The sequence below is a fragment of the Stigmatopora nigra genome, chromosome 5 (genome assembly GCF_051989575.1).
Source record: "Stigmatopora nigra isolate UIUO_SnigA chromosome 5, RoL_Snig_1.1, whole genome shotgun sequence".
Taxonomy (NCBI): Eukaryota; Metazoa; Chordata; class Actinopteri; order Syngnathiformes; family Syngnathidae; genus Stigmatopora; species Stigmatopora nigra.
The window spans coordinates 13,508,997-13,532,633 of NC_135512.1; the positions used below are offsets into that span (position 1 = coordinate 13,508,997).

At 38.2% G+C, this 23,637-nt stretch overlaps 1 protein-coding gene across 10 annotated transcripts in view; it reads left to right on the plus strand.

Annotated features, from left to right (window-relative positions):
* Positions 1 to 23,637, plus strand: part of LOC144196255 (discs large homolog 1-like protein) — a 78,912-nt gene that overhangs the window by 15,627 nt on the left and 39,648 nt on the right. For 4 of the 10 annotated variants that reach the window (XM_077716209.1, XM_077716210.1, XM_077716216.1 and 1 more), the window contains 2 exons: positions 1,396 to 1,740; positions 3,494 to 3,616. The exons of 2 other annotated variants lie outside the window; for them this stretch is intronic. In XM_077716209.1, coding sequence (XP_077572335.1) covers positions 1,396 to 1,740; positions 3,494 to 3,616 — 468 coding nt within the window. Of the gene's footprint in view, positions 1 to 1,395; positions 1,741 to 3,493; positions 3,617 to 10,090; positions 11,120 to 20,032; positions 20,988 to 23,637 lie in introns of those variants that run through there. 4 more of the 10 variants (XM_077716211.1, XM_077716212.1, XM_077716217.1 and 1 more) reach the window with 3 other exon arrangements.

The window sequence follows — 23,637 nt, forward strand, 5'->3', positions numbered from 1 at the left end:
GAAAAAATGGTTCCTTTATTTTTTTTCTAGCAGTGTATGGAGAAAAGGATTACGGCTACCCTCAAATGAGGACAGTGGGTTCAAATGCGTTCACCAAAAGTAAGATAATGTACAGAAAATTACAAAGACTGGTGGTAACGTTCAGGCAAACATGTTTAGGGCTGGAAAAAAATAAACTAGAGGAATCAAATGCCAGTTTGTTAATCGTAGGCTCAAATTATTCTGGACGTTTAGGTTTTCTTATTAATTGTACTTAATAAACATTTAAGAGCTTGCACGGAATTGATCCTTGTAGGTTGTATAAATTGTAGACACAAAGTAAAAATGAGTGATTTGAAATAAGATTAATTGGATTTATAAATTACGTTATTGTCATTGGATGATAGAAAATTTATATTATACTTAAAAATTATTAACACATCCAAAATAGCCATTTCACAATGACACTGCTGGCCACGAGACAAAAATAAATAAAACATCCATTACCTGCAACAACGAAGCATGATGCTTGTTAGTTTGTAATTAAGCCATTTTGGTTTGAAAGCTGCAGGGGAGAGAAAAAAAACCTAGCCTGGCCTCTACAGTAATACCTAGACAAACGAGTGTCACAACATATGAGAAATTTGAGATACTGGGAAAATTCAGGGCACAGTGTGTATCATATCGTAACTTAAAGTTTGTTACGAGCTCTCTTTATCTTCTCCTCTCTCTATCTATCTCTCTCTCTCTCTCTCTCTCTCTCTCTCTCTCTCTCTCTCTCTCTCTCTCTCTCTCTCTCTCTCTCTCTCTCTCTCTCTCTCTCTCTCTCTCTCTCTTTCTTTCTAGTCAGCGCACTCCGTTACTACTGTCTGTACTGAATGTCACATTTCAGTATTGAACATCATAACCACTCGATAGGTATTTGCTACTTTGTGAGTAGGTGGTGAATTAGAACAAATAAAAAGATGTTTTTCCATGGTAATCACCAGTTTTTGGTGGTTTTTTTCAGAGGGTGGGAACGTATTAATATGTATGTACTTCATTTCTATGGGAAAACTTGATTTGAGATACGGGTAAATTGACATACAAGCTCAGTCCCGGAACCCATTAAGCTCATATCTCGATATTACTGTAATTTGATTAAAAAGAAATAACAGTACTTCTTTAAATTCATCTTTTTGCTTTCTAACATGGTCTATCTTTTGTGCTTGTCTTTTAATTGAAGTGAAAATCTTTTAACATTTCTCTCTACTGTCTTTATTAAATATAACTAAAAGCTTATGTTCTTTTGTCTTTTTCTCTCCTTGCTTTCCTGCTACTTTCATGCCCTCATCACCATGATGTCTCACCGCTTCGTCGCCAACTTTTTTTCTCTACTTTTACTTTCTTACCTCCTTACTGCCCAAACCATCCTAGAAGTATCAATACCCAGAAGAGGAAGGGGCATCACTAGGCCTCCCAAAATTTCACCAACATACCTGCCATCATCACCCAATGGGAGGTATCAAAGAGCTGAGCGATCCAAGGATGCTCACAAGGGAAGGAACGGATCAGGGCACTTGGAGAAAAGAGGGAGGGGGTACTGGATCTATGGAGAGAGAGATGAGAAGAGACATGGAAAGTACCCTGATGAGAGGTGGCTCTCTTAGGCGCCATGGTGATCTCCGCGGGGCAGAGCTGGTTCAGGTGGCTGAGCGACAACTCTCTCAGATTCAGCATATCCATGGATATGTCACTCATGCCCATGTCACACCTGCTCAGGTAACTCTCAGGTTTTTCTCTTTTCCTTTTCTTATCTGCAGTAATTCACATGCTGAAATTGAGAATTCTGATATTAAAATAAATGATCAATCATTTAATCATTTATTAAATAATTCAAAACTCATATGCCACTCTGGATCCCTGTAGTATTTTAGATATTTAATGCCTTTATTAAAAAAATAATCCTCATCACATACAATGTTTAAGCCAAAATAATTGAAGTAAATCTGGGAATAGGTTTTATGTGCCAGCAATATTTACTTATTTACAGAAGTTTGAAGTTTCAAATCTAAAAGACAAAAGATGTGTTGGTTATCTTGATAATTATCGACTTTTTATCGTAATAACAATTGTCATATCACCTGTGCCTAATTTTACCTCATTAGCTTCATGGAATGTCAGCAAGTTTCATTTAGGAAGAGCTAGGAGGGTCCAAAGGAATTGTGAAAAAGTTTTGCTGTGTGCACAGTTTTTTCTTCCACTCGACTCTTCTTGATTTGATGAAATGAAAACCTGCACACGCACTGCAGCCCTAGTTAGACAAGTTTGCCAAATTTAATTAGCAGTGCTACTTAGTTACATTGTTTCTATGCTGAAGTGACAGAAAACAAAAGGAAAATGTACACATATCCTGATAATAAGATCCTAGGTTGGTAGAAATCCAGATCTCGATTGCGAGCAATACGTTTACGATCCCGACACGAGTCAGTGTCTAAGATTTTTGTCAAAAGATTATAAACAAATATTTTGCTTTATAGCTCTATTTTTGTGGCTTGAAATCCGCTCCCGTTTTTAAATTATTTCCTTTTACTGTGTGCCTGTGTGTTTGTGTGCGTGTGCGTGTGCATGTCCGTTTTTGATCAGGACTGTAGATATTGTACAGATCTGTTTTGAGTCATGTGCACTCTTTATTCCATGTCTTTTATCATTCTATATCCCGTTGGACACCCACCATTATGATAATATAAATCACAATACTTGCATGTCTCTTTGTTGAACATATGCAAGTTATTTCAATGGTTTCCACCTTCCCATCAAATGCTTTAACTGGCATGCCTTGGTATGACAGATGGGACTGCCATCTTGTTCTCCCCATGTAGATGTTCCCTTCTCGCTCGCTACCTTTATTGTAATCACTTTTTTTCCTATATTGAGTGGATAACACTATGTTTTTTTGTGATGTTTTTGCTTTGTATGTTAATCGTTTCTAATTACAGTAATCAATGAATACTATTTGGATTGCACATTAGATTTTTGAAATTCATAGGTGGACCAGGTGCTATTTTGTACCTGTATTTATATAGGCCACGTAACAATGCTGAATATGTTTAAACACATTCCAATTAAGTTCTACTTCTATATTCGTATTAATACACTACACAGCAAGATTAATCATATTCAACATTATAAACTTGATAGTTTTATGCAATACTCATCTTGTGCATGACGTAGGCAAAATGTTCCCAATAAGAAGGCTGTCTTTGTTGGTTGAACGTTTTCAGCCACACGTGGAGTATTTTAAAAACAAATGCCTTTACTAGTACTTCTCATGGTCTTAAGCAGTGTAAAAGATGGAGGAAAAAGAGGAATTAACAATACCTAATTATTAAGTGAAATACAGTATGTACTCTAATCATTGATGTAAAACTGCTTCACGTATATGCTTATCTAATTCACTTGAATATTCTTTTTTTTATCAACTAAGACACACTCCTGTGTGTAAAATTACACCGTGCTGATATTTATATCTTAGGAAGAATCTCCAGAAGTTCCATTTGATGGTGAGGCGTGGAATTATCCAGAAGGGGAGAGTTTGAGTGATGCCGTAGCCCCACCATTCTCTTCCCTCTATTCTAAAACCCATGCCTGCTACCAGGTAATCCTGCCTGCATGAGTTGAAATTGTACAATATTATACCTTATCATGCTATCGCTGGTTTGTTACTTTCGAGTTGAAAGACCTTCAAATTAATTGTTTTCTTTTGTCTGTTTAGGCTTTCTAAACATTCCCTTGAAATATGATTTTGCTGAGACAGGTTCTAGTTGCAATAGCACTTTCTTAACAATTGGAGGCAGCAGAGTTCTAATAGCTACATTAGATCAGCGTAGCACTACTGTATAGTATACATGTCATGAGATGAAAGCAATGCCTTTCCTCTGGGCATATCCTATTTCAAATGATCAAAATGGTACCTGTCCCTCTAATTTAGGGGTGATGGTGAGTTGTAAAGACTTCTGTACATGGCATGGCAGTCATGTAATAATAGAGCTGTTGTGTTTTACCTATATACAGTGGGGCAAATAAGTATTCAGTCAACCACCAATTGTGCAAGTTATCCTACTGTAAAAGATTAGAGAGGCCTGTAATTGTCAACATGGGTAAACCTCAACGATGAGAGACAGAATGTGAAAAAAAACAAAAAAAAGCACATTGTTTGATTTTTAAAGAATTTATTTGCAAATCATGGTGGAAAATAAGTGTTTGGTCAATACCAAAAGTTCATCTCAATACCCTTTGTTGGCAATAGCGGAGGCCAAACATTTTCAGTAACTCTTTACAAGCTTTTCACACACTTGCTGGTATTTTGGCCCATTCCTCCATCCAGATGTTTTGGGGCTGTCATTGGGCAACATGGACTTTCAACTCCCTCCACAGATTTTCTATGGGGTTGAAAACTGGAGACTGGATAGGTCACTCCAGGACTTTGAAATCCTTCTTATGAAGCCACTCCTTTGTTGCCCTGCCTATGTGTTTGGGATCATTGTCATGCTGAAAGACCCAGCCACGTCTTTGACAACCAGTAATCTTGCTTGTTTGTAAGTGACCAAATACTTATTTTCCACTCTAATTTGGGAATTAATTCCTTAAAAATCAAACAATTAGTTTTTCTGTTTAATTTTTCCACATTCTGTCTCTTACGGTCGAGGTTTACCCATGTTGAAAATTTCAGGCCTCAGATCTTTTCAAGTGGGAAAACTTGCACAATAGATGGTTGACTAAATATGCATTTGCCCCACTGTATACATGTGCATGTGTGTGTATATGTATCTATTTTATTCACTTGACTTATTAGAAAATCCTAGAGGAGCTGATTCAACTCAGTCTTTAGTTTTCTGTTTTCACTTCAATGACTTAAAATCCTGCACACGGAATGACTTTGCAGGACCTCGGCAAAAGGAAGGTCCTCGGCAAGGGTTTCAGCCTAAAACTTCCTTGCTTAAAAGCAGCAGCGGTACTCTATGATGCATATTTTTTACTGCAACAAGGGGAAACTCACTCTGCTTTATACTTTGTGCTGCACACCACACATAGAACCTAGTAATTATGCACAAAACAGGCATGCAAGGCTAAATTGCTATGTGAAACAAATGCAAACAGTGTTATGCTTCCTGAACTGGGTGCTTTCCTCGAGCTCCTCAACAGTTCCTAAACAACAGATCAGCATTAAAGCAAATATAAGAAATATTGACACTTTGTATCCCCCCAAAGGTAAAAACTGTCTCAATCACACATGCAATAGGAAAGGTCACTAAGAGACTGTCATTAATGTAATGTTATTAGCACAGAGCATGGGGAAGGAGACAGGATGACAAGAGTGAAGGAAGATATATGGTATTGCTGAATGTCAATCACCATAGTATGCTGAATAATGTGTTTTCTCCTGGTACTTTGGTAATAGAAATCGAGAGGTCACAAACACTCCTATTTGCCCACCAATTAGTGACTTTTTATAATTTAGCATTTCCTATCTTGTACCATATAGGGATATTGCGGCTGTAAATATACACAATGAAATATTATTTGAAATAAATATAATCTATAAAGGGCTTCTCATATATTTACAATATAACCAAAACACTACATATTGCCTGCGATTGGCTGGGCTCTGATTCAGTGTGTCCTCCGGCCCCGAGTCAGCTGTGATAGGCTCCAGAACCCCCTGCGTACTATTGAGGATAAAGCGGTTCAGAAAATGAGATATGAGACACTAAATATTGCTGTAGGTACTTAAAAAATCATGCTTCTAATGTTGTTTTCCATACGCTAAGACTGTGTTTTGCCCAATGAATATCGACTTTCTTGTCATTTTCTGAATTGCAAATATTTAGTCAATATCTGCCTTTTCTCCTTCTATACAATACATATACAGCACAGCCCACTATATATTCCCTTTTAACAAGGAGAGCCTGACAGAGCGCTCTCACCAGAATCGAATATAGACTAATGGAAGAGCTGGAAATCTGCCAAAATTGTTGGGAACCAATACGATACATCTGACTGGTCTTTACGAAATGCTAGTTTTGCTACTTCTAAAACTGTTTTAAGGGGATTTTTTCATAGGCAAAAGATCATTCTCCAAGATTTGAACTAACCGTTTTCATACCAGATTGAAATCCCTAATCCAGGAAAATATTGTTATATTTCCAGGGTGCCTTGCACCCAAAACTGAAGGGAACTATACAATTTGAAATACTCAAATTGCAAGTTAGGCTTAGACAAATGTGTTAATTGAACATTATAAAACCGTCCATATTTATCCCCTGGATGTTCGAAATGAAAATTGTTTGTATCAAGAAATATTAAGGACCAAACTCAAGGTCAACTTTATTGTCAGATTGTTATACGTAAGACATACAACATTCCTTTCTGACATGGTTTTTTTTAACAAAGGCTTTTAAATGCTTGAAAAGTGATTGATCCTGGGAAAGTTTTATGAACTCTATTAAAAGATGCAAATCATGCTTGATAATCTATAACTAGCCATTACCAACCTTAAGAGGATGTAAAGGTAAAGTTGCTCTCAGTCTTTGGATATTAATCATGCATGATGTTTGCTTTTATTTAATTGGTCATGAAATATTAAAAGCACTGGCATTCAAAAGCTGACATTTGCCAAGAGAGAGTGGAACGTGAAAGAGCCACATGAAGGAAGGTGGTTACTTTTCCTAGTGAGTTGCTTTCCCTGTGGTAATTGAGAAAAATGCAAACTACTGTACTCTTATGTTATGTTGGAATAATTCTAATGATACATTTTCAATTAGATTTTATGTTTGAAGTCCCAAGATTTCATTTAAAATACAGATCTACTGCCATCAGTTTGTTGGGAAAAAAATTATTTGTACTTCACAACTTTGAGTTTATATTTTAGCACCACCATATCAGTGTTTTTGTTGTTGTTGATGGCACTACAATTTCTCAGCAATATACAGTAATGCCTCGAATATTGCGGATAATGTAGACCAGACATGGTCGCGACAATTGGAAAAACTGCAAAGTAGGATCAACCCCACTAGTACTACATACCATACTACATTTTTTTTGCTACTATACACAAACACAAGCAGTAAATCGCAGGACACAAAGTGGCAAACAAACATTCTCGTATACACATATTACTTTAAGGATATTTGAAATGGTCAATAGGCCCACCATATATGTTTTGGGCATGTGGGACTCGATTTGGATTTGGCTTTGTAGATTATTTTTTCTGATAGCTTATAAATGATGACAAATATGGCTGTACAATTATTAAAATTGCATTGCCATTGAGGAATAGCATTTGCATTTTTTTTATGTTTAGGAGCAGGGCTTTGTGGAGATACTGTGAAATAAATTTGCAGCGATTGTGTTGCAGACTGGCATTCCATTTTGAAAGCAATAGTGACTCTAGAGAGAAAAGTTGCACGCTTTCCATTGTGTGTTCCAAAGTGCAATGATTTGATTTTGAGGCTCCGCAGCCATATCATCACACAAAATGCAGTGAACTCTCTTGCTGTGATGGCATCACTACATACGCAGTTGCTAATAATGGTTGCCCCCTCATTTTCTGTATGCAACATTTGGTTGTTGTTTTACCATTTATTACTGCGATTATATGCCATTAGTGGTAAAGCATTGAATACTTGCACAAATACTTCAACCATTAAGGCGAAAGCACTATTGGAGTTCTGATTGTGCAGCCCGTAAGACTTTGGCACGCTTGGACTTTGGCCACTCCTCTGGTATGGAGTGGGGTCTCCTATACACTGGAGTTCCCGTCTACTTTTCTTTGCTCTGCTTGCATTCTTGCACTTCTTTTTCCTCCGCAGGTGCGATCTTTGAATTTCTACTATTTTTTTTTCACTTTGCGGGTAAAATTTCAACTTTTGAAAGCCGATAGCTTCGGGGTAGAACAGTAGTAGTGAGAGAAACAAAGTGTTGAAGGAATAGAGCCCTTCTTGTCTTCAGAGGAGCCTGGTCAATACATTGAAGGCTTATAATTTAGTGTGGTATTATTGATTAAAAAAACTGTACATCTGACAATCTAACATAGGTCTTGTTGGCAATTGAACTCTTGATAAAACGCGATACCCCATTTTGTTCGAACCACTATCTGTCTCAAAACACACTAAGAGGAAAGGCTCTACCAATATGTTGACAATTTATTGCAAGTCGAGGACAGTCGAAAAATAACAAGAACATGGGCAATATCATTAGAGACAACAGAGGTCGAAACTGGGTCTTGGCTGCACCATGATCGCAAGTGATAGGCATCCACAGATGTGACCATTTTTGATGGGATTGGTCAGTCTTTTTGAAGGGAGCCAAGGGGCGGGGAGTCAGATCAGGTGTGATGTTGAGGCAAGGTTTAGTTGGGGTAGAGTCTTGGATTGGGCCAGAGAGTTTGTGTGTTACCATTGTTACCATTGGTCATTCTTCTCGTGCATTCATTTTTTAAATGTCATATCATTGGTTTGCCTGTGGCTATAAGATCTTTACTCTATTAGTAAGTACTAAAGCGATAGAAACATCTTTAAATGTGGCTATTAATGAGCATGTTGACAAAAATGCTGTTTTCCTTCGGTAGCAATGTGTGTACAAATCATTCTTGCATTGACAACAACTCAAGTGTAGAAGTTTATGAAGTTTGATTAACGTTGCTCCTGCTCAATGTTACATTGATATTTCCACGTCCTTTAGTGTAACAAAGAGTAGTAATTCTAATTTCCAGGCAACCAAACAACAAATCACTAGGCTTCCATTATCATTTACCTGCTAGAAGTATTGTAAAACAATTTCAGTTGTCTACACCCACAGTATGGGCTGAGGAGCATGTCAAGAAAAGGTGAGCTTTGGCTGTCACGTTGTAAAGCTGCCTCATCGCATGACATAAATAATATATTGTATTCACATAGACATGTAATGTTGTGGAAACAGATCAAAATTGATCTTAGGTGGTGTGACTACAATCTGTAATGGGATGTTTTGTGTTGATTCAGTCATAGTGTGTCCGTGTAAATGGGTCCTTTTGATTTATATTATCCACATTCCCACGCTCCCCACACACGTGCATGCACATACACATCAGTCTTCCACATCTTTTGGAGACTTTCAGCCCAAAAAGCTAAGCAAATATCTCTTCCGATATTTCAAAACATTACATTTGTCAGCATGAGGTGTATTTTGGGAACTAGGAAGCTGTTGCTATGGATACTGTTCCCAAGGAAACACAGGGAGAAGCTTTAACAGGGGTCCTACTCCACCTGTGGTTAATCCTCAGGGATGATACAAAAGCATTTGATCTGTTTGTCCAATGCTCCCAAGAATGTTTTTGTGCCTTTTAGACTCAGGTAAATTGGGCTTCTAAGGGGTTAACTTCACCTTAAGTTCATTCAGGGAAATCATCTAAAAATACAAATGTTCTGTGATAAGATGTTAAGTTTCCTAATTTTGAAAACCCTTACAGTATCTTATTCTATCTCCTCGTTCATCTTAATCAGTGCCCAGCTTGTTATTTCCATGCATATCTGTGTGATTCTTACTGATTTCATGTGAGAAAATGTCAGTGTGAATGTGTGGGAGAGCTGTGTGCTGCAGTATCTTGAAAAAAAGCTTGAGATTTTGGTTCATCACAAATGTACCCAAACGTTAAAGCATACACGTAATTCACCCAAATGAATTATATTTTCATCCACAAATCAAACCCTGTTGGTGTTTTTAAAATACATCTAGGAGAGTAGGTTTGCCGACTTGTTTCACAGTTTTTAGCTTCTGGTCATTTTTGCACACGTGATAAACAATCACATTTTAAAACTAGTCTGGGTCGTCAGGTTATTCAAACTATTATTACTTCAAGCATACAATAATAGGCGTCGGTACATTTATTTGTGTATTCCTCTAGAGTTGTGTGTGAATTGAGAAAATTAGTTGTCATGCCATCGATTGTTGGGAGTGAAGAGGTGTGGCTTTAAGTAGTAATGGTATCTAGCAGTCAGGAAGAGTGTGGTGTCAAATTGCAGCTTCAAAAGAGAGAGAGGGAGAGTGGAGAGAGAGAAAAGGAGAGGCAGAGAGAATGAAGAACTGAGAGATTTGAAGTGAGTGATACTTGGAGGGAGATGTGAAATCTCAGAGCTTGGTAGGAAGAGAAGACAATTTCCAGCACGATTATTCAAACCATCCTCCCACTATAGATGACTGCATCCGTACACCTGCAGCCTTTCATCTGTCCACTGATCTTTTCCGTACATCACCCAGCCCTCTTTGATGGGAATGCAAAAAAAGAAGAAGGGAGATTGTCTGGCCATCTCCTTGGAAAAGCACGTAGAGGAAGAGGTAGGTTAACACAGAGCAAAAGAGTGAGTTCCTTTAACTAATAAATTATCATATGTTATCCGGCCCACTCCCTACCACGCTGTCCTCTCTCTGAGTGCGGTATTCAAGATTTATGGACTGTAGATTTTTTTTCATCTTGGCGTTTGGAACCATGGATGATTTGATGGACAAAAAGTGGATAATCCAATGGACTGCATGCAGAGAGAAACTGTAGTTTCAGTTGTGAAAAGGACTTGTTTTTTTTTTCAAATAGGTTCTACCTCATGTAAATCTCATCATCTGACAGCTCCTCTAGTGGTACATTAGAAGCAAATGAAGATGTTCCAAGAACCAAGAACAAGAAACAACTATGTCTCAATGATGCCTTCGAGCATGTTATAAAGTTGCACTACTACTCTGATGGCAGAGCCGTAATGGAAGGAAGAACAGCTCATGAATGGGGATATACAGTATCAATGGAAAAGCATTTTGACATAAACTTTTAATTGTCTGGCAAAGGACCTGCACAGGGCAGAAGATGAACTATATTTTTGGCAACAATACTCTGTATCCCCGCAGTGGGAGGGTAGGTGGAAACTCTGGAAGTCAAGGTGGAGGGATAGGAGTCAAACAAAAGCTAGGACCAAAACGTGGCTCCTCGGAGGAACTACCACCACCACACAATTCTTCTTCATCCACCGCTTCTCCTGCCTCCTCATCTCCTTCTACATCCTCCACTCGTTGGCAGCAGCTCCTTATGTTCTTCTCCAGGAGGAGTGCCTTCACTGACTGTATTACGTCTAGCCAGGTAACATAGGACACACGCTTCACATGTATATGAATTGTGCATGAGGGGCGGTAAGGGACCAAGGTGGGAAGTGTGTAATCTAAGATGGGCTTTTGTGTTTTTGTCTATGTGCTAAAATATGTACTTGTTCTTAATATGATTCTAGTTTGAGTCTCTTTCATTAGACAGATGTAGTAGATGTGGTCGAAAGTCAGATTTTAAGCATCTCTATTTGTTGATAAAATAGTTGATGAGGGAATTGAGCTCACATGGTGTATAATATAAAGCTGCAGAGTTGCAAAGTTTATCATTCTGTTACTTTGCTTAACTTTGTAAGCTGGATATAACCAAATTGTGGCGTTCATTCATTATCTGTACCGCTTATCGTAACTAGGTTCTCTGGGGGTGCTGGACCCTATAGCATGAAACTATGGGCACCAGGTGGAGGACACCCTGAATTAGTGGTCACCCAATCGCAGGGAACAAGGAGATGGAAAGCCATTCATGCTCATACTTTTACCTTATCAGAAATGTAGAGTGTCAAATCATGCATGTCTTTGTAATGTGGAAGGAAAGCAGAGTATCCGGAGGAAATCCAAACTAGCCCGAGGAGAACATGCAAACTTCACAGGGGAAAGTCTGAATCTAGGATTTAACCCTCGATCTCAGAACCGTGTGAGAGGTGCGCTAATCATTTGGGTATTGGGCCGCCCAAATTGTGACTTCATTTATTTTCTGAACCGTTTTATCCCCACACTGTTGTGGTGGGGTGTTGGAGACGAGGGCACGAGACGAGGGACACCAATCGCAGGGTTTGAGGAGATAAACAAACATTCATGCTCATACTCATACGAATTCAGAGTGTCCAACCAGCCTTCCACGCATGTTTTTGGACTTTGAGAGAAAATTGGAGTAACCGGGGAAAACCCATGCAGGCCCGGGGACCATATGTGAACTCTACACAGGTGGACTGACTTGGATTTGAACCCAGAACCAGAACTGTGAGGCCGACGCGCTAACCACTCACCTGCCAGGCCGCCCCAAATTGTGATATATAATCATAAAAAAATGACAGTGACTGCTTGACCTACGTAGATAACTTCTCTGTCAAAATATAGATATTTATCCATTCATTCAATTATTCATTTTTTGAACTGCTTTAACCTCAGTAGAGTTGCCAGGGGGGATAGAGCCTATCCCAGCTGACTCCAGGTTTGAAAAAATAAACCCAGGAAGCATTCTAAAACAGCCAATCGCAGGGCCATTCACGCCCACTTTCTTACCTAGGGGCAAGTTAGAGTGACCAATCAATGTATGTTTTGGGAATTTGGAAGGAAACCCACAGAAAACCCACACAGGCCCAGTGACAACATGCAAACTCTAAACAGGTGGACCAAAATGGATTTGAATCCAGGACCGCTGAGCTGTGAGACCGACATGCTAACTACTCAAACACCAGGCTGCCCTAAACACAGTTATTTATGAAAAACAATATTATTATTAACAACTACCAGACAGTTTTTCTAAGCCGGTGCACCTTGTGTTCCGTTGCTGTTTTTATGTAGTCATAAAAACATTTTACTACTTTGCACCTGCATTACACAGATTCCTGTAATACACTAGAGTAGATTGATGAATGGTTTGTACGTGCCTTCAGTTTTAAGATCAAGGGTTCTATCTTAGGCTTACTGGAGTTTGCATGTTTTACCCCAGCTTGAGTATCCTCTGAGTAGCTTGACTTGTTAATTGTCTCTTTCTGCCCTGTGATTGGCTGCTAACCAGTCAAGCATGTACCCCACCTCATGCTTGTAATCAGCTTCTGTAGAACCCTGCTACCTTTATAAAGTTTTCCAGATAGGCTAATGAATGGATTGATGTTTGGGTTCCCCCAAGTTAATTTTTCATGCATTACATTTAATTTCAGTATGCTTTGCCTAACATGCAGGAGATCCAGCTTCCCTCAACTCAGGGCTAAAATATTAGCCTAATGTAATGTACCAATTTTGAGAAGCTTGGGTCCACATTCTTCGAACAAGTTTAAATTTAAGCATTTATGACCAATAATTATAAGCACTACATAAATCTTCAAAACAGTTATTCTTGATTTTGAGTTACTGGAATCATACTAAACTAATTAAGATACATTTTGAACACTGAGATTCATGGTAATGGATGTCTGCTCTAAGGGCTGTGTTTGTGAAGATGCTTGCCACCCCATATTTTAACCCATGGAAAATATTAGCGCATCTTCTTTCCAGTAATCACGGGCTTGCCAGTTACCCAGTTTAAGCACTTGCTGCATAGCTGATATGCCATTGTAATAACATTAAGTATACATGAATGCATGCACATATATTTACAAACGAGGGTGTTTTAGAATGCTTCCTGTTTATTTTTTTAAACCTGGACTGTTGTCAAATAGTATAGATTCCTCAACCATTTACTCTGCTCTGCTTCACTGGACCTCTTGTTGGACTTTATCCCTCCTATTTTTCAATTGTGATAGTTCAATGGTTTTTTTTTTGGTTGAAATAAGCAAAAGTAAATAGTATGTGCTAGTCAGCTACTTTCAAAAAACTACACAAAAATACTTTAAAAGGGAAATGAGAGAAAAGAGATAAAATTTGCTTTTGCTTTTTTGTGGTTCAATCTTCTCATTCCCTCAACTATTTCCACAATTGATGACGGATAAAACAGATTTAGCAAAGTCATTAAAGTTGATCATTGAAATTTCTTAGCACATACAAGAATGGGATAATCATTTCAGATTCTCTGGTCAGTCAATCTACACATTCACACGCTACAACATTTTGTAAAATATATGGTACCACACTGTACAAGATTCTTTTCAGGATATAAGTACAGACTAAACATGATAAATAATGTAATGCTCTCGCAAGAAGACAAGAGGAAAGGAAGTCGGCAGGATCTTCATTCACGTTATTAAATGCGCTGCAATTCAATAAGATGCGAACATATTCCAAGGTACTCTCGGCCAATACTTACGCATGCTCCTCAGTCGCCCGACTGTCCTCTTTCCCTTTTCTCCTCACCCATTCGCCACAGCCGTGTGCTGCCTCAAATCCAACATACCTAATTATAGTACTAATAAATATGTTGTTATGGTTCTGATGAGCGGCCCAGCAAATGAGTGGTTAGTGTGTTGCCTCACAGTTCTGGTGTCGTGACTTCAATCCCAGGTCAGTCCTCACTGTGTGGAGTTTGCATGTTCTCCCTGGGCTTGCATGGGTTTTCTCCAGGTGGTCTGATTCTATTCCACATCTCAAAAAAATGCAGGGTAAGCTGGTTGAACACTCTAAATTGCCCCCAAGTATGGGTGGGAGTGTGAATAGTTGTCAATCTCCTTTTGGCCTGCGATTGAATGGCCACCATTCTAGGGTTTCCCCTGCCTGGTGCCTGCAGTTGGCTGGGGATAGGCTCCAGCACCCTTGTGAGGAAAAGTGGTTCAGAAAATTAGTTGTCCAAAATTAGCTTAATCCATTTAAATATCAAGGATTTTTTAAGTGACAGGTCATTGCATACCTTATTATTCAGTAATTTGTCTTCAGGGCTGATGATTTGATTGCGGGTTTATAGGAGGTATTTCCAAATTTTTTGTCATTTCTTTATGTACAGTCATACATCTACTTTTGAATGCCTCTAGGTACGAAGTTTTCAAGTTATGATAGCTTTTGCAATGCAAATGAGTGCTTCAAGATATGAAAACAAGATCCAAGTTGCGAAAATGTCAATGCATTTCTTGTATCTGTTTTGTTTTGGGATTTTCACGGATACATTGCTTCTTGCTTGACACGTTCATTACACTTTACTGGGCTCTCATTGGCTGTCTCGCAACAATAATATCCATGTTTCAAGTTTCCCTTATGTCCATTTGTCTACCATTCGTCGTTGTGTGCTTGAACTTATGCTTGGAGGAAGCTGTAGCCGACTTCGCTGCAGTCGAGCCTAAACCTGAACCGTAGCCTGCAGTTTGCATTCTGACATTCTCCATGCACCGTATCTCGTATTTTATGACCAGTTGATTGTGACAATTAATGTAATTGCGGTAGGCATCTGAAAATTGACTTGGGCTCTGATTAGTTTAAATAAACAGAATTAGTCAAAATAATTTTTCAAACTAGACCACCATTGTCCATTTTTAGGTTGCTGTCACTGTAGATGGCATCAACTGTTGTCATGGTGATGCTTTTTTTTGGCTGATCAACAGGCAGATTAGTGAATCAAAGATAAACCCACAAAACAAATTCCTAAATAGCTTTAAATATGCTCTCAAATCATTTACATTGTTGGCGCAAATATATAATAGCACAGTTAATTGATTCAATATGATTTTTGGTATTGAGAATACACTGGGTGTTGAGTCACCTTCTGTGTGTGGGACGATGCTTTTATATTAGTTCACTCTTCCCCCTCGTACATGCGGACTCTCTATCCATTTTCTCCACTTGTCTCCCAGCATCGTGTGTTTGTGGTAACTAATATAAGAAACACACATTACATAATCATTAGAAATTATTTTAATGGCAAATGTCCATTAAATATTACCACAAGGACACACTCAAAACAAAGTTTGTCTTTACTAATCTAATTACTATATCATCTCTTATGTGGGTTATATAAAGCCATTGTACCTGCTTCTTCAATATTCCAACAGCATTTAGGAATCATAGCTAATTTATTTTGCCTATAAGTAAGAATATAGTCGCTTTCAGACATAATTTTATTGCAAGAATACTCATGCATAGTTCCCCAGATCTACCTAGGTTGTAGGTTTCAGGCCTATGTAAATGAGGAAATCTAGCACTACTTAATAGGCAGGGCTACATTCAGGGTAGATGGAAATGTAGTGGTTTCACATGCAACAGGCTACTCGGTCCTGACCACATCCCTGTTTTTTTCCAGGTTCCACTTGAGAAATATGAAGAATTTATTGTACGATTTGATCGATTGATTTGTGAGAGTCCATATTGAACAACGGCATGTCCTTAAACACGACATTTATTTATAAATAATTGTATTATGAAGAATATAACTTGAAAACCAGTATTTCTGTCGCTGTCAACAGTCTCTTCCTAAACCCTAAGATCAGTTCACAGTTATCTGCTCTGGTTTGTCACAAAAGGTAGTCAATGGGTTGGGTTCGTCCAACTTTTTAAATGTATTATTTTGTAAATGGCCATATGTGAGGTAAATTTACTCTGTTTCTTTTTGTAGGCTGAAGTAAGTCTGCTTATCAATGATGATGATGTATTCTGTAGATTTCATATCGCACAGAAAGTTTGACAGCAAATTTATGAAAGTTTTATTCCTTAATTTTTATAGAGTAAGAAGGGAGTTGTCTTATCTTTATTGCACAATAGAACAACAGAAATAGGAGGAAAGTAATTAATTTACTTATTCACAGAAGCTGGAAATTTCAAATTTGAAACAAAAAAGATGTGATAGTTATCGTGATGATTATCAATATCAACTGATAATTTTATTAATTTCGATAACACAATTTTGAATATCGGCCAGCTCTAAATGTACATATTTTATTTGACATAGCAACCAAAGAATGATCTACTAGAGCAAGCTGAAGTTGCCAGCAGTAACGTTTAAAAAGACTGTTCTGTCAAAATGTAATCATAGGGGTGGGTGGGCAATATTTTTATAATTACCCTGAAAAGTATTTGAGTGACTTATATGTGTGTCACCATTAGCTACCAACAAACAACACTTTATTTGCAGCATGAAGTTGTTAAGTGGGAGTGTGAATGTTTGTTTTAAGAATGTGCAGTGTTGGTGTCTCAGTACAGCTAACAGAGGGACATTAGGTCATCATGTTTTGCTGCTCAACAATTGTTCGGTATAAGTATTTTTTTAAGAACTAAACATTTATATAACCATCTCTTAACAAAGGATGCTCCTCACTTGGTGCTCTCCCTTACTTAATAAAATGTCTTTGTGTTAAAGTAAACATGTATTTTACAAATTGGGAATAATCCGTGGTGGCTCGGTGGGCGAATGGTTTGAGCGTCTGTTTGACAGTTCTGAGATTGAGCGTTTGATTGCAGGGTCCGGACATTTCAGTGTGGAGTTAGCTCCTTCTCTCAGGGCTTGCATGGGTTTTCTCCAGGTATTTTGGTTGCTTCCCACATCCCCAAAACATGCAGGATAGGCTCATTGAACACTATTTTGCCCCTAGGTATGAGTGTGAACATGGATGGCTCTCAGTCTCTTTGTGGCCTGGGCTGGCCACCGATTCAGGGTGTTAGATCGGATTAGTCGTCTCAATAGTTACTTAAATAAGTTGCTTCAAGGAAATGATACAATACTGACATCTAATGGAAACATTATAGAACGATGTATCGGTCCAATAATATGCTTAGGTTGGAGATTTCTTTTAAAGATAAGCTTAATACAGTGCGGTCACCGCTCTTTAATCATCGCTTCTTATTTTCTGAACTGCTTTTTCCTAGCATCGCGGGGGGTGCTCGAGCCTATCCAGGCTGACTTTGAGTTAGAGGCGGGGGGGACACCCTGAATTGGTGGACAGCCAATCGGAGGGCACGAAGAGACAGACAACCATTCACACTCACAGTCATACCTAAGGGCAATTTAGAGTGTCCAATCAACCTCCCATGCATGTGTTTGGAATGTGGGAGGAAACCGGAGTACCTAGAGAAAACCCACACAGGCCCGGGAGAACATGTTAACTCCACACAGGTGGATCAAACTGGATTTGAACCCAGGAATCCGGATCTGTGAGCCCGACGCGCTAACCACTAAATCCGCCTGGCTGCACTTCATAATGGTGAAGAGCAAAAACACAATACAATTATTTTCGCAAAATGTAATTGATTTCACCTTCTCTTTAAAATACTACAATTTTTATATTTTCCTTTCATCCTCGTTTGGGAGCATATAGTATGTGGCTCATTCCTTTATTCCGTTTTTTTTCATTTTTCTTTTTCTTTTTTAGCATCCCCGCGCTCTTGTCTGTTACCTCCTAGCAATATTTCAGTGCTGGGTTCATTTAACATTGTGTTGTTAACTGCTTATTCTTCTTGCTCATCCTCCTCTCCTGACTTAGCAAATAGCCCATAGCACTGGCAGCCCACTTGCATCTACAGGGTCACTGTGTAAAGACACAGTGGACCCATACATGCATTAGCACACTATAACAGCCTTTCTCTCATCTCAAGCACCCTCATCTCTCTTTACATGGGTGCTTTTTACAATATCTCTGGTCTTTTTCTTGGAGCAATTTGTGCCATTTATTTACTGACATTATAAGTTTGTACTAGCTCAAAGTCATTTCTCTAATATGCCGTCAACTCTCATAAATTAGTAAGTAAGCCAAGTTAATTTTGAATTCCATCTTAGGTGGTCCAAGGTTGTATTTCAATTTGATATTGATTTTAAAAAGTGTGTATCACAAATTATTTAAGCATGACTCTTGTAAGAAATCACAGTAAAAAAAATCTAAACAAAAACAATGCCGACCATAACATAAAATACTAACTAACCACAGTTTAAATGATATATAGACCCATATACAGGAGCTTGAGATTGCTCAATTCAATAGTGGTTCATTAAAAGGTTTAAAATAGCTTAAAATGCATCAGGTGCCTTTAAATAGTGTGAAAATCAATCACACAGAAAAGAGATATAAGAGATTTGTTGGCATACAGTTTATTATACAGTTGTATTAATACATTTAAATGTTTGTATGATTACAATATTAATGTTGATGATAGTTTTGTATTTTTACAAGATCAATGTTAATGACTTGGTCACATTTTAACCTGGTTACCATATGATCTAGTTCCAGCACATTAAAAAGAAATAGATATGATTTTCCAAGTGATATTAATAACAATATAAAAAAAAATAACAATTTTGCAACATTTTCCTTTCAAAAATACAGAAAAAATGTTTTGCTTTCAATTTATAGCTCAGGACTTATTGTCATTCTAATCATCATATTCTTCCTCACTGGCTTGAGGCTCTATTTCTGTGTTCCTATTGATTAGTTATGCCTGGCTGCTGTTGTGTTTTGAAGACCAGGGAAGCCCTCAATTGGCCAGTACGGCAAGAGAGAGAGAGAGAATGTCAGAGTTATAGAGAGGGGGACAGAGCTTAGAGCAAGAGGGAGAGAGCACCGACATGGGAGCAGCTTAGAAGATCTAGAATTTTCATAGAAGTGTGATAAAATGAAGTGTTTAATATTAAGACGAGGTCACCATCACTGATTTGTCTTTTAGTATTTTTTTAATCTATTTGTTCTTACTATATTTTCGCTGGCGCTAAATCTTCACCAAGAAAAAAGTCCATATTTACCTATGGCTTCCTTTCTTTTTTTTCTGGAATATAAATTGACCGCATTGCCAATGGATTGACTTGGATTTCAGAAATAAACATCAATTATGTTTCAACAAATCAATTACGTTGGATATGCATTACTTGAGAGACTGTTAACTGGAGCACGGTCTATGTGTGGAAATTCAAAGACATCTTCCTTTGGAGTACAGGAGACTTAAATTGTTTTTTTTATGAATCTGTCCAATTCACGGCTCTGAATCTTGCTGCTTCTCTTTCTTTGGGCTAATCAACTTTTCAGACCTTTTATTACACAAATATGTATGTTGCAATAGATGATTTCCTGGAGGCAAACACTTAAAAGATTGAATTGTCAATTTAGAAAAGAATATGTTGTGTTTTTTTTAAGAGCTCAATCAATGTTGCTGTCGAAGCAATCAACATGAAAAAAGTCCTCACGTGTGGACTTGTATGATCTTAATGGACTAAGACAAATAAGCGGAAAAAGTGGAAATTCAATCCAACGTTGCACAGTGATTTTCCGTTGTTCTTTGATGGCATGACCTACATTGTGTGGACATGAGATTTTGACCAGCTACAGTTATGTCTTCTCTGTGAAGAAGTGATGCACTGAGATAGGTCAAATGAGACGGGACTACTGCATGTTGTTATTATTTACGTTTCTGCAGATATGACTACTTACTTCCATAACCATGAATTCTGCTGTAGCCCAAAAAAGCCCACTATTAGCTCCTCTAAGGGTAAATCTGGAAAAGGGAAGGGAAAGTCCAGCAAGAGCCATAATCATTCCAAACATAGCCAGAAACTACTGCAGGTGCAAACTAATCAATTCCAACGTTCCCCGTTATACTCACCAAAGCATGGTGCTCATTTGCAAAAACAAGGATGTCATTCGCCCAATCATCTTCTTCCTTCACCGTCTCCTAGCTATTATCATATAGCCGCACCATCTCCAAGTCATCAGCTAGCTCCACCATTACAGAATTACCAGCTGGCTCCTCAATCCCCAAGTCATTTACTTCACTCGGCAAGCCACCATCAGTTCTACCTCTCGCCAAGCCATCACCAGCTGCAGCATTTTTCTCCAAACCAGCAACACTTTCAGTTTCCAGCATCACCTGGTCGCCCGCTCTCCTCGCCATCATCACATCACCTCTATCACCAGCATCAGCCACAGCCGGCACAGTCACAACCCCATTTCAACAGTCACCATTCCTTATTCCAACAGTGCCAACACAGTCATCTTCCTCCTCTACCACACTCTTCGCAATCTCTTTCTATCCATCCATTTCACTCGCCACAGACACCGCTGTGTTCAGCACTGGCCGGTTATGGTTGGAACACATTGCCCACACACCTGGCCACCCGTGCCACACGTGGAAATTTCCCAAACATGAGACAAAACATGGCAAAGAGTCCAACAAAAAACAAAGGAAAGGCTGCAAGCAGACCACGGCCCAATGACTCCTATATGTGGAATTTACGTTCAATGGAACCACCCATTCATATACACAACTTTCCACAAGTACAAGCTCATGTGCAGGTAGGTTGCACTGGCATCAAGTATTGACTGCCTGGAATGTGTACCATGTCTCCCATGTCTGTTACTCGGGCAATTTAGTCGCAAGATCTTAACTGTTCAGGTGCAGGTTTAATTAATTCATGGCCACATGCTATTTAATTTCCACATTGGTTCAGCAATCAAGTTTTGAAGAGGACTTTTTAAGCAGTCTGTCATTACAAATATATATATATACATATATTCATCAATGCTAACCATAGATGTAGGCCACGTGAAAATGTTCAATAGTTGCATTGAACTTCAGTGCGAGCAATCGTAGGATCAATTCCCGCTCAGAGCCGGTATAATTCTCGTGTGAATATTTGTCTGTCTCTTTGTGTGCCCTGTGGCTGACTGGCGACCAGTCTAGGATATAGTCTGCCTTTCACCTGAAGTCCGCTGGAATAAGCTCCAGCAACCTCCGTGATCTTTGCGAGGATGTGCGGTACAGATGGTGGATGAATGCATTATAAATAGGGCGTGGATTTTCAATTTTTACCTGATTAATAAGCAACTTCATAATTAATTACTCGTGATGAATCATAATGTTTTACTTTTTTTTATTTAAATAGATTTCAGTGATGGACTGAATCAAAAAAAAAGTAAATGTTTTAATGTTTAAATAAAAACCAATATAAATCTCACAAAACTTAAAAAAAATCTACCTAAAAAGGAACATTCATTTTGAAAAAAGGTTTGGAATGTGGGAGAAACCCGGAGTACCCGGAGAAAACCCACCCAGGCCCGTGAAGAACATGCAAACTCCAAATAGGTGAACCAACCTGGATTTGAACCCAGGACCCCACAGCTGTGAGGCCGACACGCTAACCACTCAACCCGCTGGGCCAAATAAAAAAATGTAAAATCTAAAATAATAATTTAAATAATAAATAATCACTTACGGAAGTATAATGATTTCCCTGTCAAAGCCACAAATTTAACTTTCTGAAAGGCATCCTATATTTTGTTAAATTGTGCTTGTTATTCTCTTTCTGCAAGGCACTAAAAAGTCCAATTACTTTAGTGACCTGTAGCACATTTACTAACCCCTTATCTTTGACCACTCATAGTGGCCTCCAGTCCAGAGTGATCCACTTTGGAAGTAGTAAGTTATTTTTTTTTTCCGGGTGTACAACATTTTGCTTCATGAAGCCACTCATTCCATTTACATTGCCTTCAACTCAGACTGCGATTTGCTCTTGTCCTCGCTAATAGAATCTTTGCTTTAAGACAGTCAAGTTGAAGTAATGCGGTAGGAGGCAAATGTTGCACACTGTGCACAACAATACTACTTTCATCAGTTTCATCATACCAGGAAGTTTGTAAACTGACTAAAGTTCAGCTTAAAAAAATGTTAGTCGGCACTGAAAATGATTTGTTTAAATAATGTTTCTTAATGTCAGGTAGAATGGCAGGAATTGCCTCAGTCATTCATTGCCAGTTTCTTCTAGTCAAAATATATTGGACTTCTATTAAGGTCAATTAGCCTATGGGTTCACCTGTCCTTATGCAACATTACACCTTTTTGTCATGCACTCGCGTCTCAGAAAGTATTTTATGTTGCACTCCACTTTTTTAAAATCATAGATAATCAGCGATCCTAACCATTTAAGAAAGGCATCTTTACGAGTAAAGTATGCCTTGTCCGGAAAACTAGTTATTGTGCTTTTGCTTGAACATGTCAAAGCCATCAAGAGGGCATCCTACCAAATTGCATGTGAATGATGTGGAAATCCATTACACTACCTTCATATTCATGTATTTAATGATGTTATGTGGCCTCAGACTGTGGTTAGTCATTTATTTTCTTCTAGGATTTCCCACTTCCCCTTTCTTATATTTATTTTTGTTTTTTAATTTCCCATCGTCTTTATTTTGTCAGATGAGTGCATTTTTACAGCAATACAACTTAGCTGTGGTTGTTGAACTCGGGTTAGCTGCTTTTTAAAAACTGCCTCATTTGTCCTCATGGAAATTAAAGTGATACTCGTGGACACGCAGGGATAAATGAGTGTTGCCCGAATTGCATGTTGCAGACTGCCCTGCGAAAGCAGTTAATTTCAAGAGGACTATTGTTTTTGCATTTGTTTATTTTATGTCTTAATAGTCAGTAGTGTCGAGCCAACAAACACACCAAGCTGTTTGAAATCAATGTTGTGATTTATTGGAGCAGAGTATACATATGTTATATTTGTTTAATTTCAATAATTCCAGTATTAAATTATTGCTACTGAATAAAAGATACAGTTCACAAAATCACAACTGCATGCCTGTTTCTGTAAATTTGGATACAGTAATTGTAAATGGGAGGTCTGAGTTTTAAATAATATGATTAGCATGGCAGTTCTAATTTCATTAGTGTCAAGGTCTATCTCATAAGCTCAGAAGGCTAATGAAGTTAAATTACATATCAGGAATAATTTGTCAACACTTAACATGTAATAAGCAGTCTGTGTGTGTGCATCATAATTACACAACACAAATGCCAGATATGAAATTTAACTGATCTATTCTTTCTGAATTAATTAAAATGTAGGAAGTGAAATGCAGGTAAGCCATTAGTTTTATTCCTTTCCTCTATATTTTATATTTGACATATATTTTTATATAATTATTTTTATATATTCAAACT